Source organism: Adiantum capillus-veneris, unplaced genomic scaffold, assembly GCF_014529385.1.
Source record: "Adiantum capillus-veneris isolate H3 unplaced genomic scaffold, ASM1452938v2 Hic_scaffold_284, whole genome shotgun sequence".
NCBI lineage: Eukaryota > Viridiplantae > Streptophyta > Polypodiopsida > Polypodiales > Pteridaceae > Adiantum > Adiantum capillus-veneris.
In genome coordinates, this window is record NW_028221408.1 from 67,253 (window position 1) to 80,146 (window position 12,894).

The 12,894-nt window shown below is 41.7% G+C and overlaps 1 protein-coding gene across 1 annotated transcript; it reads right to left on the reverse strand.

Annotated features, from left to right (window-relative positions):
- Positions 1 to 1,866: 1,866 nt before the first annotated feature.
- On the reverse strand, positions 1,867 to 2,373 carry LOC147417315 (uncharacterized). Its single transcript, XM_086507726.1, has one exon. It carries the CDS (start codon positions 2,371 to 2,373, stop codon positions 1,867 to 1,869), a length of 507 nt encoding a protein of 168 aa, XP_086363852.1.
- Between the last annotated feature and the right edge of the window lie 10,521 nt (positions 2,374 to 12,894).

Below are 12,894 nucleotides of genomic sequence, written 5' to 3' on the forward strand. Positions count from 1 at the left end.
TTAGCCAATGGATCACCCAATAATTCTTCTTGGACATTTTGGTTTCCGTGCACAAAATTTATGGTAGTGGCATGGTAGCTCCCTTTTTAGCCAATGGATCACCAAATAATTCTTTTTGGACATTTTGGTTTCCATGGCTCATTCTGAGCATGGATTTTTTGTAAGGATGTCTTTTTCTTATATATTTTAACTCTCTCCACTAGAGATAGTATTGTAAAAAAAAAACCCCATGCAATTTTTGTGTGGCATTGGCAACTTTTTTTTTTTAGTCCCATTCTTTGATCCCAAAAAGACTCTCAAAGAAAAATATAGAATTTTGTTTTTTTATCATGGACGATCTTTTGGGCTCAATTTTTAGCTCTTTTTGTTGAATCTCTTTTCCCTCTAGCCATAGATAAACACTATATTATTAGTTTATCCAAGGCACAATATTTTATATATATATATATATATATATATATATATATGCATACAACCAAGTCATTTGTCCAAAAAAAATCAGCATACTTAACTAGTACGTACATCACTTACCATCTTTAATTCAGTTACCAACTAGACATATAGCCTCGACCAAAATCTATTTTCTAATATGATTACAACATTCGACACATCTATTGATAAACATTACCTCGGTTGCAAGTTTTAAATATTTGGTCGACAATTTTATAAAATCCATACTCCTAATATCTATCGCTAAAAGGAGCACATAAACATCTACACTAACCCTACTCATTTACATTCCTCATTGTTATCATATTCAAACAACATTACTTAATTTATTCTCTCCTATCAGAGAAATTTTCAAACTTGGATCTGTTCCATTGAATGTTCTCTTTTATGCATGAACAAGGCATGTCACTTTAGCAAGGCAAACCACAAGGACAAAATTAAGCCTTACATTGTAGATAGGCCTTATTAGTATGAAGGGCTAATATGTCGCTCTAATTTTGGGAAGCAGGACAATTAAGAGGAATCTGAGTGAGATGCTCTCATCTCTAGCAAGCAAAAAAAGAAAAATTGGCACGTGGAGGAGAGAGGGTACGAGAGGAGGTAGATTTTTGGAATGGGGGTCAATGGGAGAGAATTGCAGCTATCACAGGGGCGAGAAGCATGAGGTGAATTCTGCAGCGAGTCGTGCATGGAGGTTGCAGATGCAGATATCTCTCTCTCTCTCTGTACCAGTCGGCGCATGATGAAGGGAGATGCAGATATCTCTCTCTCTCTCTTTCTCTCTCTCTCTACCAGTGGACGTGTTGGCGCAGTGAACGCCTCTCTCTCTTGGGCCATCGCGTAGTCAAGGGCTCTCTCTCTCTCTCTCTCTCTCTCTCTCTCTCTCTCGGTTGTGTACAGCGAGGCCCCGTCTGCACTAGGGATGAGGGACCGCATGCACAGGGCGTCTACAAGCATAAAGAGACGGAGACGAGGATGAGGGATCCATACACAGGGCATCGCACAGCTAATGGACAGGCTGACAGCTCCATGAACGCAACAGGAAGATCCCGAGCCAATAGGCAGCTTCTGTTTATCCATGCTGCGTAGAGTGTGGTTTGCTCCAGGGGATTGTCAACCATAGACTGTATGGTTTGCTGCATGGCATTGTCATCGCGAGCAGCGGGCCCTTTCTTGCTTGTCATCGCGACCTGCAGGCCACGGGGAGAGACGGGGTCGAACGTAAGAACAAGAGTCAAGCTCCAAGGCAAACTTTTGGCTATCTGAGTGAAGAGAATCTACGCGTTTAATTAATGAAAACTAGTGAAAAAGACCCAGCATGATAGTATGAAGGGCTAGTATATCAAAATACTTGCAAGAGCTATAGCAGCTAGTACCAAACAAAAACAACTTTAAGGTTGAAATTAATAATGGGCTTTACTCCTTTGAAGATTCTTTTGCACATGCCACCGGCTCTATTCTGTATGTAGGATCTAGAGCACATGCCACCTTGACAATAGGAATTCTTTCTCTAGTCGTAGGGTTGTAGCAAGGGGGCAACGACCTCCCAGTATTTGAAACAAGGTTGCAAAGGATTATTTGATCGCCGATAGAGAGCGGTAGGATGTTAGCTCGCGCAACAGCATGCAAGTCTATGTACTCTGAGTTTAACCAATAAGGGATAGAGACTATGAGAGTATAGTCGTCAAAGACATGCAACCACCTTCCATGCTCAAAGTCATACTTGTACACAAAAACTCGACTTTTCTTGCACGTTGGATTTCGCTTAAATACCAAAAGCAGGATTCCGGCATCCATTTGAAGCACTTCATACCTCGCATCTAGCATGCTTTTCTGTGAATTGGTAAAGTCGTCGGGCATGCACACTTGGCGCCAATGTGATCCTTCATACAGAGAAAACTCCGGCAAGATGTGATGGTGCATGTGATAAACCGTTGCAAGTGTGCCTTGATGGTAGTAACAGACATGGGGAATGTTATTGTGCAACGGTGGAGGGGAGGAATGGGGGAACACACCCGGCACAAACAAACGGGCCTCTCTATAGCTCAGGGTATTCACATCACCCCTATCCTCTCGGAAAACACCTTCAAACACACAACTCACACTAGCAGACCACCGCCTGCTCGATCGCCACTGCTCACACACTCCACAAAACCACCACACAGGATACACCTACTACCACTGCTTGTCTCCACCCTTACACACGCTCACAGCCACTCAATCTCACTCTCTCACTCAAAACACCATCGGTCCGGGGGGCACACACTTCCACACAGTCGGCACCGGAGAGAACCATGAAAGCGGTAGAAAGAGAAGGGGGGAAGGGGAAACCACAGCAAGGGAGGCAACAATGACTCAATTGCACTCATCAAAAACACCTGTACAAACTCACACTTCCATCACCATGGCCATTTACACAAGAAAAATGCAAAGGGCTTGACAGGCACACCCCTCTGTCAGTGAGCTCCTCTTGCATGGCTTCAAAACGGCACAAAAACTAGGCCAAAAGCCCCTATATTGATTATTTTTTGACTTCTATAGGGTGGGGGGTTCAATTTTGGGAATTTCCCTCTAATTGGTCCATGTGGCACCTTTTTTTGGTATCTCTTGGGAGGGGAGGCACCGCCTTTTTTCATCTGCTCTCCTTTTCTCTTTTGTTCTTTGGGGGGGGGGGGCATTAGCGACGTCGCTATTGCCCTTGGCATTTTTATGTTTTATTTTTATCCTTCAATTTTTACCCTCTCTGGGCTTAGCCTTGCAGTACTCAAATTTTTATTTTAACTCCACTTGTCCGGCTCTTCTTTTGGCCTTGCATTTGGCTTGGCTTGGCTTTGCACCTTGGTTTGTCCTTCTTTGTCCGGCCACTTGGCCTTGCCCACTTGACTACCCTCGAGCTTCCGACTCTCCCTCTCTCTCTCTCTGACCTTGCCCGCCTGCTGTGGGAACTTCCCCTTACCTGAGGGGGGGAGGCAATAGCGATATCGCTATTGCCCTCCTCCTTCTCCTCAAAATTTATGTGCCCCTAGGGCCGTGTGACCATCCCTCACTAGGGTTGCCACGTCATCACCGCCAACCGGCGCCACCACACCCTCCTCCGCCGCGGGCGCGCCACCTACACCCCCGCCACACTCGCCAAAACCGTCGGCCTTTCACCCTGCACAGCGCCATCAGGGTTTGCACCATGGCCACGAGCTCCCAAGAGCTCTCCACACCTCCTCATACACCATATGGGCTTGACGCCCCTGCCCTTATAGCCCGCCACTCGAACTGCCGCCTGCGCATGTGGGTTTTGTGAGCACCACGTGGCAGCTGCCTATGAGATGCCTCCAAAAACCCCTAAAATCCCCTCATTTTTTAAACCAAAAACACCTCTTTTGCTTGCATCGGATGCCCTACCATTCCCGGCTCTTTTACCCAATTGTCGTGTCGCGAAACCATGCCGGACCTTCACTATATCGGGCCAGTGCGATGCAAACCTGGCAACCCTTTGACTTTTCTGAGTCCGCCGTTCGAGGCCGCCAAAAAAGGGAAATGTATCTGCAAGCATTCAACCGTCCAATGCTCCGTTTTTTCTCCACACTCTAACTCGATGCGCAGGGCTCAAAATCACGAGCCGTCAACTTCTGCTTGACCCGCATGATGCATGCTACTCTCTAGAACCTTGGCGAGGCCCAAAAAACGCCAGATGGCACATCTTCCAATGCGGCCAAGTGGGCTCAGACCCGACCCCCTGAAAATCTTCAATTGATCATATCTTGCTATCCAGAGCTCCGATTTGCATTCCGAGAAGACAGGCATGCTCCACAACTCGAGCACTACACATGTATACACTGACATCAGCCCGGGCCACCTGTCCCCAACTGCCCTGTCCGTCGAGGATCTGCTACACACTTCAACTTTGAACTGCAATATCTAGAACATCGGGGCTCCGTTTGACGAGCCGTCTAGACTAGCCTGGAAAGCACACTGAAGACCACAGTCTAGGACATAAAATCCACATGTCGACCACAGTAGGCCACCAACCTTCCTGGCTCTTTGCAGCACACCTTTGGCCTTAAAAAATCGCTTCGAGCATACACTACCGCTATCCTTTGGCTGCCTAGGGCTTTGGTACCTGCCCTAGCCTTCTGCAATGCACTCACATGCTGCCTCTACCTAGCATTGACCCTCTCCTAGCTCGAACCAACTTTAGCTGCACCAACGGTATGGATGTCTGTAGTACATTCTGTATGCACTGGCCTTGGAGCACCAATTGCAAAGACAAGAAAGTAAACACACAAACAAACAAACTCACAAAGTCACAAACAAACAAACAAAAGAAGAACAGACAAGAAAGTCAACACACAAACAAACAAACTCACAAAGTCACAAACTAACATACACACACACTTTTCTCCCTCTCTCGTGCACACACAAGAAAACAAAAAGTCAAAATTTTTTTTTTTTGTTTTGTTTGTTTTTCTTTGTTTTGTTTCTCTTCATTACATTGCACATGCATCAAACATCCGCACACGTCCCGTTCACATACATTTAAACACGAATAGATGCATTTAGAGCTTCGAGAGTCAGATTTCATCCGAAATTGTCCGATTTTGTCGATTTGAGCTATTTTTAGCAAATTCGAGTCACATCACACACACAGACCTTGTTTGACACGGATTTTGATTTTGGGTCTACGATTTTTCAGATTACACGTTTTAGAGCTATTTCACGCGCAATATTGCATTCTGGCTTGATTTGACCGCAAAGTCTGACGATTGACCATATTTGACCTCGACTTGCGATACAGATTCGTTTTGGCCTTGATATTGACCTTATTTAGATATTTAGAGCGTGTTCACATGCGAGATCTCGATTTGGTCGCTTTTGGCTATTCTTAGCACACTGACGCGTGATTAGAGCTCGATTTGGTTACTAGATCTACATTTGGCTGCGACTTTAACAAAGTGACCAAATTTAGAGCCAAAAAAAGCCAGAAAGTGCCAGAAAAACCCAAAAAAAAGAAAATATAGAAACACCGGGGAAATCTCACAGCGAGCAAACAACGAAAAAGGCAGAAACAACAGAAAATCAGTAGAAAAAAAAATCAAGAAATGCGAAAATAGTTTTGGTGATCATTTGAGCCGAGGTCATCACAGTTCTAGCACAGATCTAGACATTGTTCCCACAGTTCAGACAAAGAACGAAGGGACTAAAAGTCATTGTGCAAATCGAAATTGGCAAGTGCAAGCAATTGCATTGCAAATTGAGCTTCTAATCGGACGAATAGTGGCACAACTCACATGTGATTGCAGATTAGGCTAGTACGAGCAGCAAATTTTTTGCTAATCAACAATAGCATCTACTAGGGAGATAGTTTTTACAGATTGAGCCAACATGGACTCAAATCGAGCTGTGAGTTCAAGTACAACAGAGCAAGCCAGTAGCAGTGGCAACACAAGCAAAACTGCAATAGAGCAGATTCTACAACTTATGGCTACAATGGGAATAAATTTTTATACACAGATATAGAAGGTCATAGGTATCTTATGAGCAATAAAAACACCACAGGAGCCAAGATCCTATTGATCAGAGTAAAGCCAGACTCAGAGAACTCCCAGATTTTCACTGACTTCAGTGGAGCCAGGTATTGCAAGCTTAAAGATGAAGTGCAGATAGAAGTGCAAAGAAGTGACCCAAATGGTTATCCAGAAATCTGCACAAGTCCACAAAGCATCCATTTGGTGCATATGCAATCAGGGTCATTGTACATGGATTACAGTGGTCAGACCTACAATCGAGAGCAAGAATTGCAAGATCCAACAGATCAACCAATAGAAGACAGTCTAATTGGAGAACCAAGCCAAAGACGGTAAAAAGGTAAAGATGGAGCAATCTATTGCTTGATGCTCAGTGCTCTGAAAGAAGATGCCAACATTTTGGCAAGCACAAAAAAAGAAGATTCTCAGCTAGAGCTTGACATGATAGAACCAAATGAAATACCACCAATCATGCGGTATTGCTCAGAATGTGGAAGAAAAGGTGGATATTTTACTGAAGATTGTCCAAGAAATCCAGACAACAGGGATACATCAAATACCAACAAGCAAGGTACAAAGCAAATTGGAAATGAGAATCTCGATGTAAGTGCATTTAACTCGTCACTTTTAGTGCAATCAAATGATTTTGCATTACCATTAGAAGCATGAGTTAAAGCATTGTAAGTTCAAAATGAGCGTAAAAATGCACAGGCACTTGAAAAGCTTAAAATTGATTCTTTGAACAAAAAATTCTTGCATGAATTTAGTAAAGGTGTTGAGATATCACCGAAGGGTGAAAAAACTATTAAATTTGCAAATGATTCTGCATCCATTTCCACAAGTGTGCAATCATTCACAAGTCTAAGGGACATATCAAACAAAATGATGTTAGCATTGTATGGTACACATCATTCATATGCACACTATGTAGACAAAAAAGGAAAACTGTACGAAAAGTATCAACCAGTGTTTGAACGGCCCACATACCAGCTCATAGAAGTACGTCCAGTGATACATCAAAAAGGATGGTTCATTTCAGAGGAAAGAATCTATTATAGCCCATCCTCTCTAGAGCTGAAGGATATTACCTAGGTGAACCTAGAAATCTGTTTAGAGCCAAACTCTCCTCTATCGAAAATCAAACTTCGATGTTGACCAAACAAGCATATATTTTGACCAAAACAATCGTAGATATAGACGAGAGTCTAGCATCTATGATGCCTTGGGTTCTGAAACCACAAAAGCTCATATCATAGGAGACCCAGGGGATAGACAATATCAGGGCAAAGATAATACTATCTACAGCTTGACTTGGGGAATAGTTTGTCATGTTTCACGAAGATACATAGGAAACTATGTAGAAGGGTTACAAAGGATAAATGTTAACAATGCTACCTAAAGTGTACCCTCGCAGTCCCAAAAGGTGAGACTAAATCAGAGCCAAACAATTATGAACTCTTACAATGAAGCAGGCTATGTGATCACCCTAGGAAGGGGGGAGCTGCACATTCATCAAGCTCAGCTCAGGCACTAGTAAATGCTACAGCAGTTAGAAGCCCTAGAGCTTCTAGCCAACATAACTCTTCAAAACAGAAACCATTGAAAGATCATATGGTTTTAGGAAGTTTTCAATTGACCGTGATTCCATCAGAGTCTACAGATAAATGCTTCTATGAAGATCATCAAGGACAAAAGTTTCAACTGATCTCCACAAGTCAAAGTCAAAAGCCGACAAGTCCAATAGTGTTCAAACAGTTACATGTGATCAAGCTCACATATGCATATCAAGATGCACATCGTAACGAATATTAGCAAGATCATGACCTTGTACAAACCCCTACAAATGGCCCGACTGAAGTCAAAGACTATCTAAAGATGGTGCAAAGTCTCAAGCTGCCAGAACAAGTGATAGAAAAGGCAAAGTCAACGAAAGCTAAAGTCTAGAAATCTACACAAAGGTCACCATCAAAATCTCCTCCAAAGAGACATAATTTTTCAAAAAGTACAATGGATCTTTTAAGGTCAAAGGTTACTCAAATGCAAAAGGACACTGCTCAACAATTGCAAAAAAGAGCAGTATCACAGTCAATGGAGCCAACATCAACGAAACCAGGTAATCAAAGCAAAGCAAATGCAGATAAAGCTCAACCAAAGGACACTGCCACAACGAAAGCAGTCAATTCAGACATGAATCCTTAGAAGATCAAGTACAACATCATTGGTGAACACGAAGAAAAGCTGTCAAGAGAAGTAAAGCTAGAGTTTCAGTTAGACAAGAACCTCATGTCTTTTCGCACTTGGAAAAGATGTGGCCAACCACAGTTGGAAGATGCTCCTGAATTTGTGGGCATATCTGAAAACAAACAAGCAGAATGCTGGGGAATCATCTCCACCACCATTGAGGTAAGTTCACACGTCATCACAACTCAATTTTATGTGATCACAACAAAAGATATGCTAGAAGACATCATATTAGGAATGCCAATGGCCCAAAAGATGTCAAAAATATAGAATTCAAACATGGTGGAGTCATCACAGGCATCAAATAATGAAGACCCAAGACTGGTCACCCACGGACGACAGCACAAAGTCCTCGAGCACAGTTAAAATGGAGACTTATATCAAAGAAGATCTTATGGAAGATGATTTATCTCCATCGGACAAAACTTCAGAAGAGCTTAAAGAAAATCAGGCAATAAGAAGTGGAGATCAAACAGAACAAAGAGCAACCACAATAGCTATTGAGCAGAGAATGCCACCAAAGCCAAAAGTTAAGAAGAACGGGGTTGCAAACAATCAAGAAGAAATAGGAAGCCCAAAGATCAATCAGATAGTGCCAGTCAAATCAGCAGACAAAGGTAAAGCTAAAATGGAGCTTCCACCGACTAGCAAAGAAGTTGTGACAACATATGCCTCTACATCAAAGAACCCTTATGGATCAGCTTCTTCAAGCAAGACAGGATTTCAAAACTTAAAGTCAATTGCTGACCCAACGGTAACCTCTAAAGAGCCACCTAGAAGAGCAAATATATTTCAGCCAAAGTTATCAAGAAAGCAAAAGATAATCAAGAAGGTGTTTGTTCCGAGTAGTTTAGTCAAAGTCAATGATCCGGTTTGGATTAAAGACAAGAAATCAACAGAGAAAGACAAACACATGGGATGGATAGCATCACATTGGAGCTTAAAGGAACAAGAGTACTATAGAGGTAACAGACACATATGGGTACCAAAACCGCAGGTTAGAGCATATGAAGTAACTTCAAGATCCTCCCAAGAAAGAAGGCCCACAAGGTATCAACTCCGACAATATCCTAGGATACCTAAGAAGCAGGTATACAACAGAACCACATTGAAAGATGCTAAATTCTACCACGACTCACAAGAGGATACAGAACCAGGATGGATCTCAAAGAATGTTTCTCTTGGACAAGGATTCTACAGAGGATATACAAAGATTTGGCTACCAGTCAACTGCAACTACACCAGATCTGCATGAAGATCTCAAGAACTCAACAAGACCTAGAGTGAAGCAAAGTCAACAAAGGAGTTACAAAGGTCCTCAAAAGATTTGGATTCCTAAGTCTTCCAATGCTCCTAGTCAAAAGCCAGATGCTGACAGCCAGTAGAGGCCTACGACAACATCAAAGACTCCTATCAATAGGCCTAATTGGAGAATCAAACAGGTAATGGAGTCTTCACAGTCAAAGAAGGACGACCCAACCAACACAAATGCATATTCGAAGAAGATAAAACAGGTACAGAAAAAGAAACCTTCAATGCCAGCTTGGTCCTTCACTAATCCTCTTTTTGAGGATTCAAGCTTACTTTTACATGACGAAATGTTTTTAGTAAGCACAAGAATGTAAAAAGTCAAGTCACCAGGGTGCAAAAAACACTTTTTGGCATAGTGAGAGTCGAGCTGCTAAGCCATAAAATGAGCAAAGCATTAGTCCCAAAGCTTCAAGTCATATTAAACTATGTGCTAAGAGTCGTAGTTATTAAGCTTACGGTCAAGATGGAAGAGTTGAGAATATATAAAGTCATGTTGCTCATGCTGGATGAGATGAGCATAAGAGTCGAAGTCTATTAACTTACAATTGGTGGAGTGTCGTGGAGTCCAACACTCACGCATAGTGCACAGTAAGATGAGAGCACATATCTTCATCAATGAAAACCATTCTTAAAGGGGTGCGAGCTTGCAAATCCATTCCATATTCTTTTATAGCTACACCATCTTTCTGAATTACCCCTCAAAATCTTTCTTGCACAGCATATTATTTCCCATGCATTTATGTGCTGCATAAATAGGATGTCCCATCACTGGACATATGCATTAGACACTCTTTTTTGCTTCCACCTATGCACCTTGAGTGGACTACAACAGGAAAACCAATGTTCCATCATGCTACCCTCTCACATTTACTGCCTTTTTAATTCCATATCTATCAGCAAATAATCCCTTCAGTACTTTATTAATATTTCCCATGCTAATAAGTACTCCAATGATGCACGTATCCCAAAGGCGCTTTTTTTTCCACTGGTTTTTTTTTCTTTGTTCATCCAGGTATTATACCCTAATTTATAACCTCATCATTCTAATTCCCTTGTACATATTTTTCATAAATAAACATCAACCTCATCATGATGCTATTACAACGGACAAATGCAACATCATCTCCCAAAATTGACTACTCAAACCAATGAAGATGTTGTAGCAAATTGAACCTCATCAACAAATCTAACGACAAAATGAAGATCCATCCATCAACAATCAATCAAAACCTTCCACAGTCTCCATGGACACTTTTCAACAGTGCCCGAGAACGGGCACTAAAATAGGAAGGGGGGAATGTTAATTGAGTCAACATCAGTTAACAGAAGACGCACGGATGCAAATCGAGGATGAATACGAAGAAGCAGCAAAGATTAGAATTACACATTTTTCACATTTTCCCAAAATGGTCACGTATTGTAAATTCCCGAATTATTTGAAACCATTGTAATATTTCTAATGTGTTACGGGCTCAATGGGAGTTCCAAGTTGTAAAGAATAGGTCACTTATTGTGCTTAGGTTGCAGATTCAGTAAGTGGTGAGCGCTAAAGGCCTTGGGCGCCCGGACATTGCATATTTTTAACCTAGGTATATAAGGCAGTGTGTAAAAGAAATTAGGGTTCTCAAGTCATTTGTTGAGAGCACTCTTTGGTGAGAGCTCTTGAGGTGTATGGCTATGGAGTCCTTGAGATTCTCCTTGCTCATGAGATTTGATTAACACTAATCAATGATTCATTCTCTCTTCCTATGCCTCTCTCATGCTTCTTATGATTGTCTATGATGCTTAGATTAGCTAGATCTACACTAATTAGTGGTTAATCCCTCTCTAATCTTATGTGATTACCCTCTTTTGCTAGTGTGTGCATGTAGGTTTGATTGGAGTGTGGTGCTCGATAGATCTATGTGTGTGTGCTTGCGATTACTGTGATAGAATTAGTGTTGTGTGCGTCTTGCAATCGTAGTGTGTGTGATTGGGTTGATTAGAGGTGAAGAGAAGTGGATATGGAGATTGACCTTCATTGCGGCTTAGCTCCTCCATAGGCCGAGAAGCTCACCTCGTAGAGTTAACCATTTGTGTTGCCACGATTAGCTCACTAACCGTGTGAGTGTTTCCATGCCTAGCCGGGTAGCTCATCCCTCCGGATTGATAACTTTTTTGGTCATTGAAACTATTGCAACGATGGGATGCCCAACAAGTAGCGAATATATATCCGCTTGCCACACGTATATCGATGACACACCATTGCCGTGCCTATTATCGCTTATATTACCTCCAACGCAAAATAAAACTTCCAAATCCAAAAAACCATGCAACTCTTGATACCCTTTGCTGTACTGACCCCTCATACTTGCTATTGTGCTTTGGCATATATGCACCTATATACAACCTTGACTTGGCTTAGATCCATTGCTAGCTCTAGAAATTTTTAGTTGCACCATCGTCTGCCAAGATACACGGCTCTCCTTAGAAACCCAATTTCGGATTCCTATTGGTGGCTGCAACTCCTTGCACAGCTAACTCTGTTCAAAGGGGGAGACATGAGTGTGCAATTGGTGGAGACTCTTTTTTTGGTGATGGAGTTGTGAAGATCCCCCCATATTGCGTTAATATACTCTCCTTTAATTCCTTGTGGGTGTTTTCTTTAGATCTATATTCTCTCGTATTATGGTAGTGGCATGGTAGTTCCTTTGTTAGCCAATGGATCCCCCAATAATTCTTGGTTTCCATGGCTCATTCTGAGCATGGATTGTTTGTAAGGATGTCTTTTTCTTATATATTTTAAATCTCTCCACTAGAGAGAGTATTGTCCAAAGGAAAAGCCCATGCAATTATTGTGTGGCATTGGGAACTTCTTTTCTTTGAGTTCCATTCTTTGATCCCAAAAAGACTCTCAAGGAAAAATATAGACGTTTGTTTTTTTTATCATGGACGATCTTTCGGGCTCAAATTTCAGCTCTTTTTGTTGTGAAAACTCCATCTAGATTTCTCTCTATTTCGAGGAACGTTATGATCTCATATAACCTATCTTTCCATATTTTTGGTTGTCTTATCTTATCTTGTCTTAGCTTAATTACAAACGCCTCATAGAAAAATGGAGACGTCCATTTTTTATCTATCATTAGGACAATATTTTCTTGTAATATATGTGCAATACAACCAAGTCATTTGTCCAAAAAACTCAACATACTTAACTAGTACGTACATCACTTACCATCTTAAATTCAGTTAGCAACTAGACATATAGCCTGGACCAAATCTATTCTAAATATGATTACAACATTGATACATCTACTGATAAACATTTACCTCGGTTGCAAGTTTTAAATGTTCAAGATTGGGATGAATAATTGGTCGACAATTTTGATAAAAA

Bases quoted from the DNA above. Each gene is read 5' to 3' on its own strand.
- LOC147417315 (XM_086507726.1), bottom strand. From the start codon at position 2,373: ATGCACCATCACATCTTGCCGGAGTTTTCTCTGTATGAAGGATCACAT.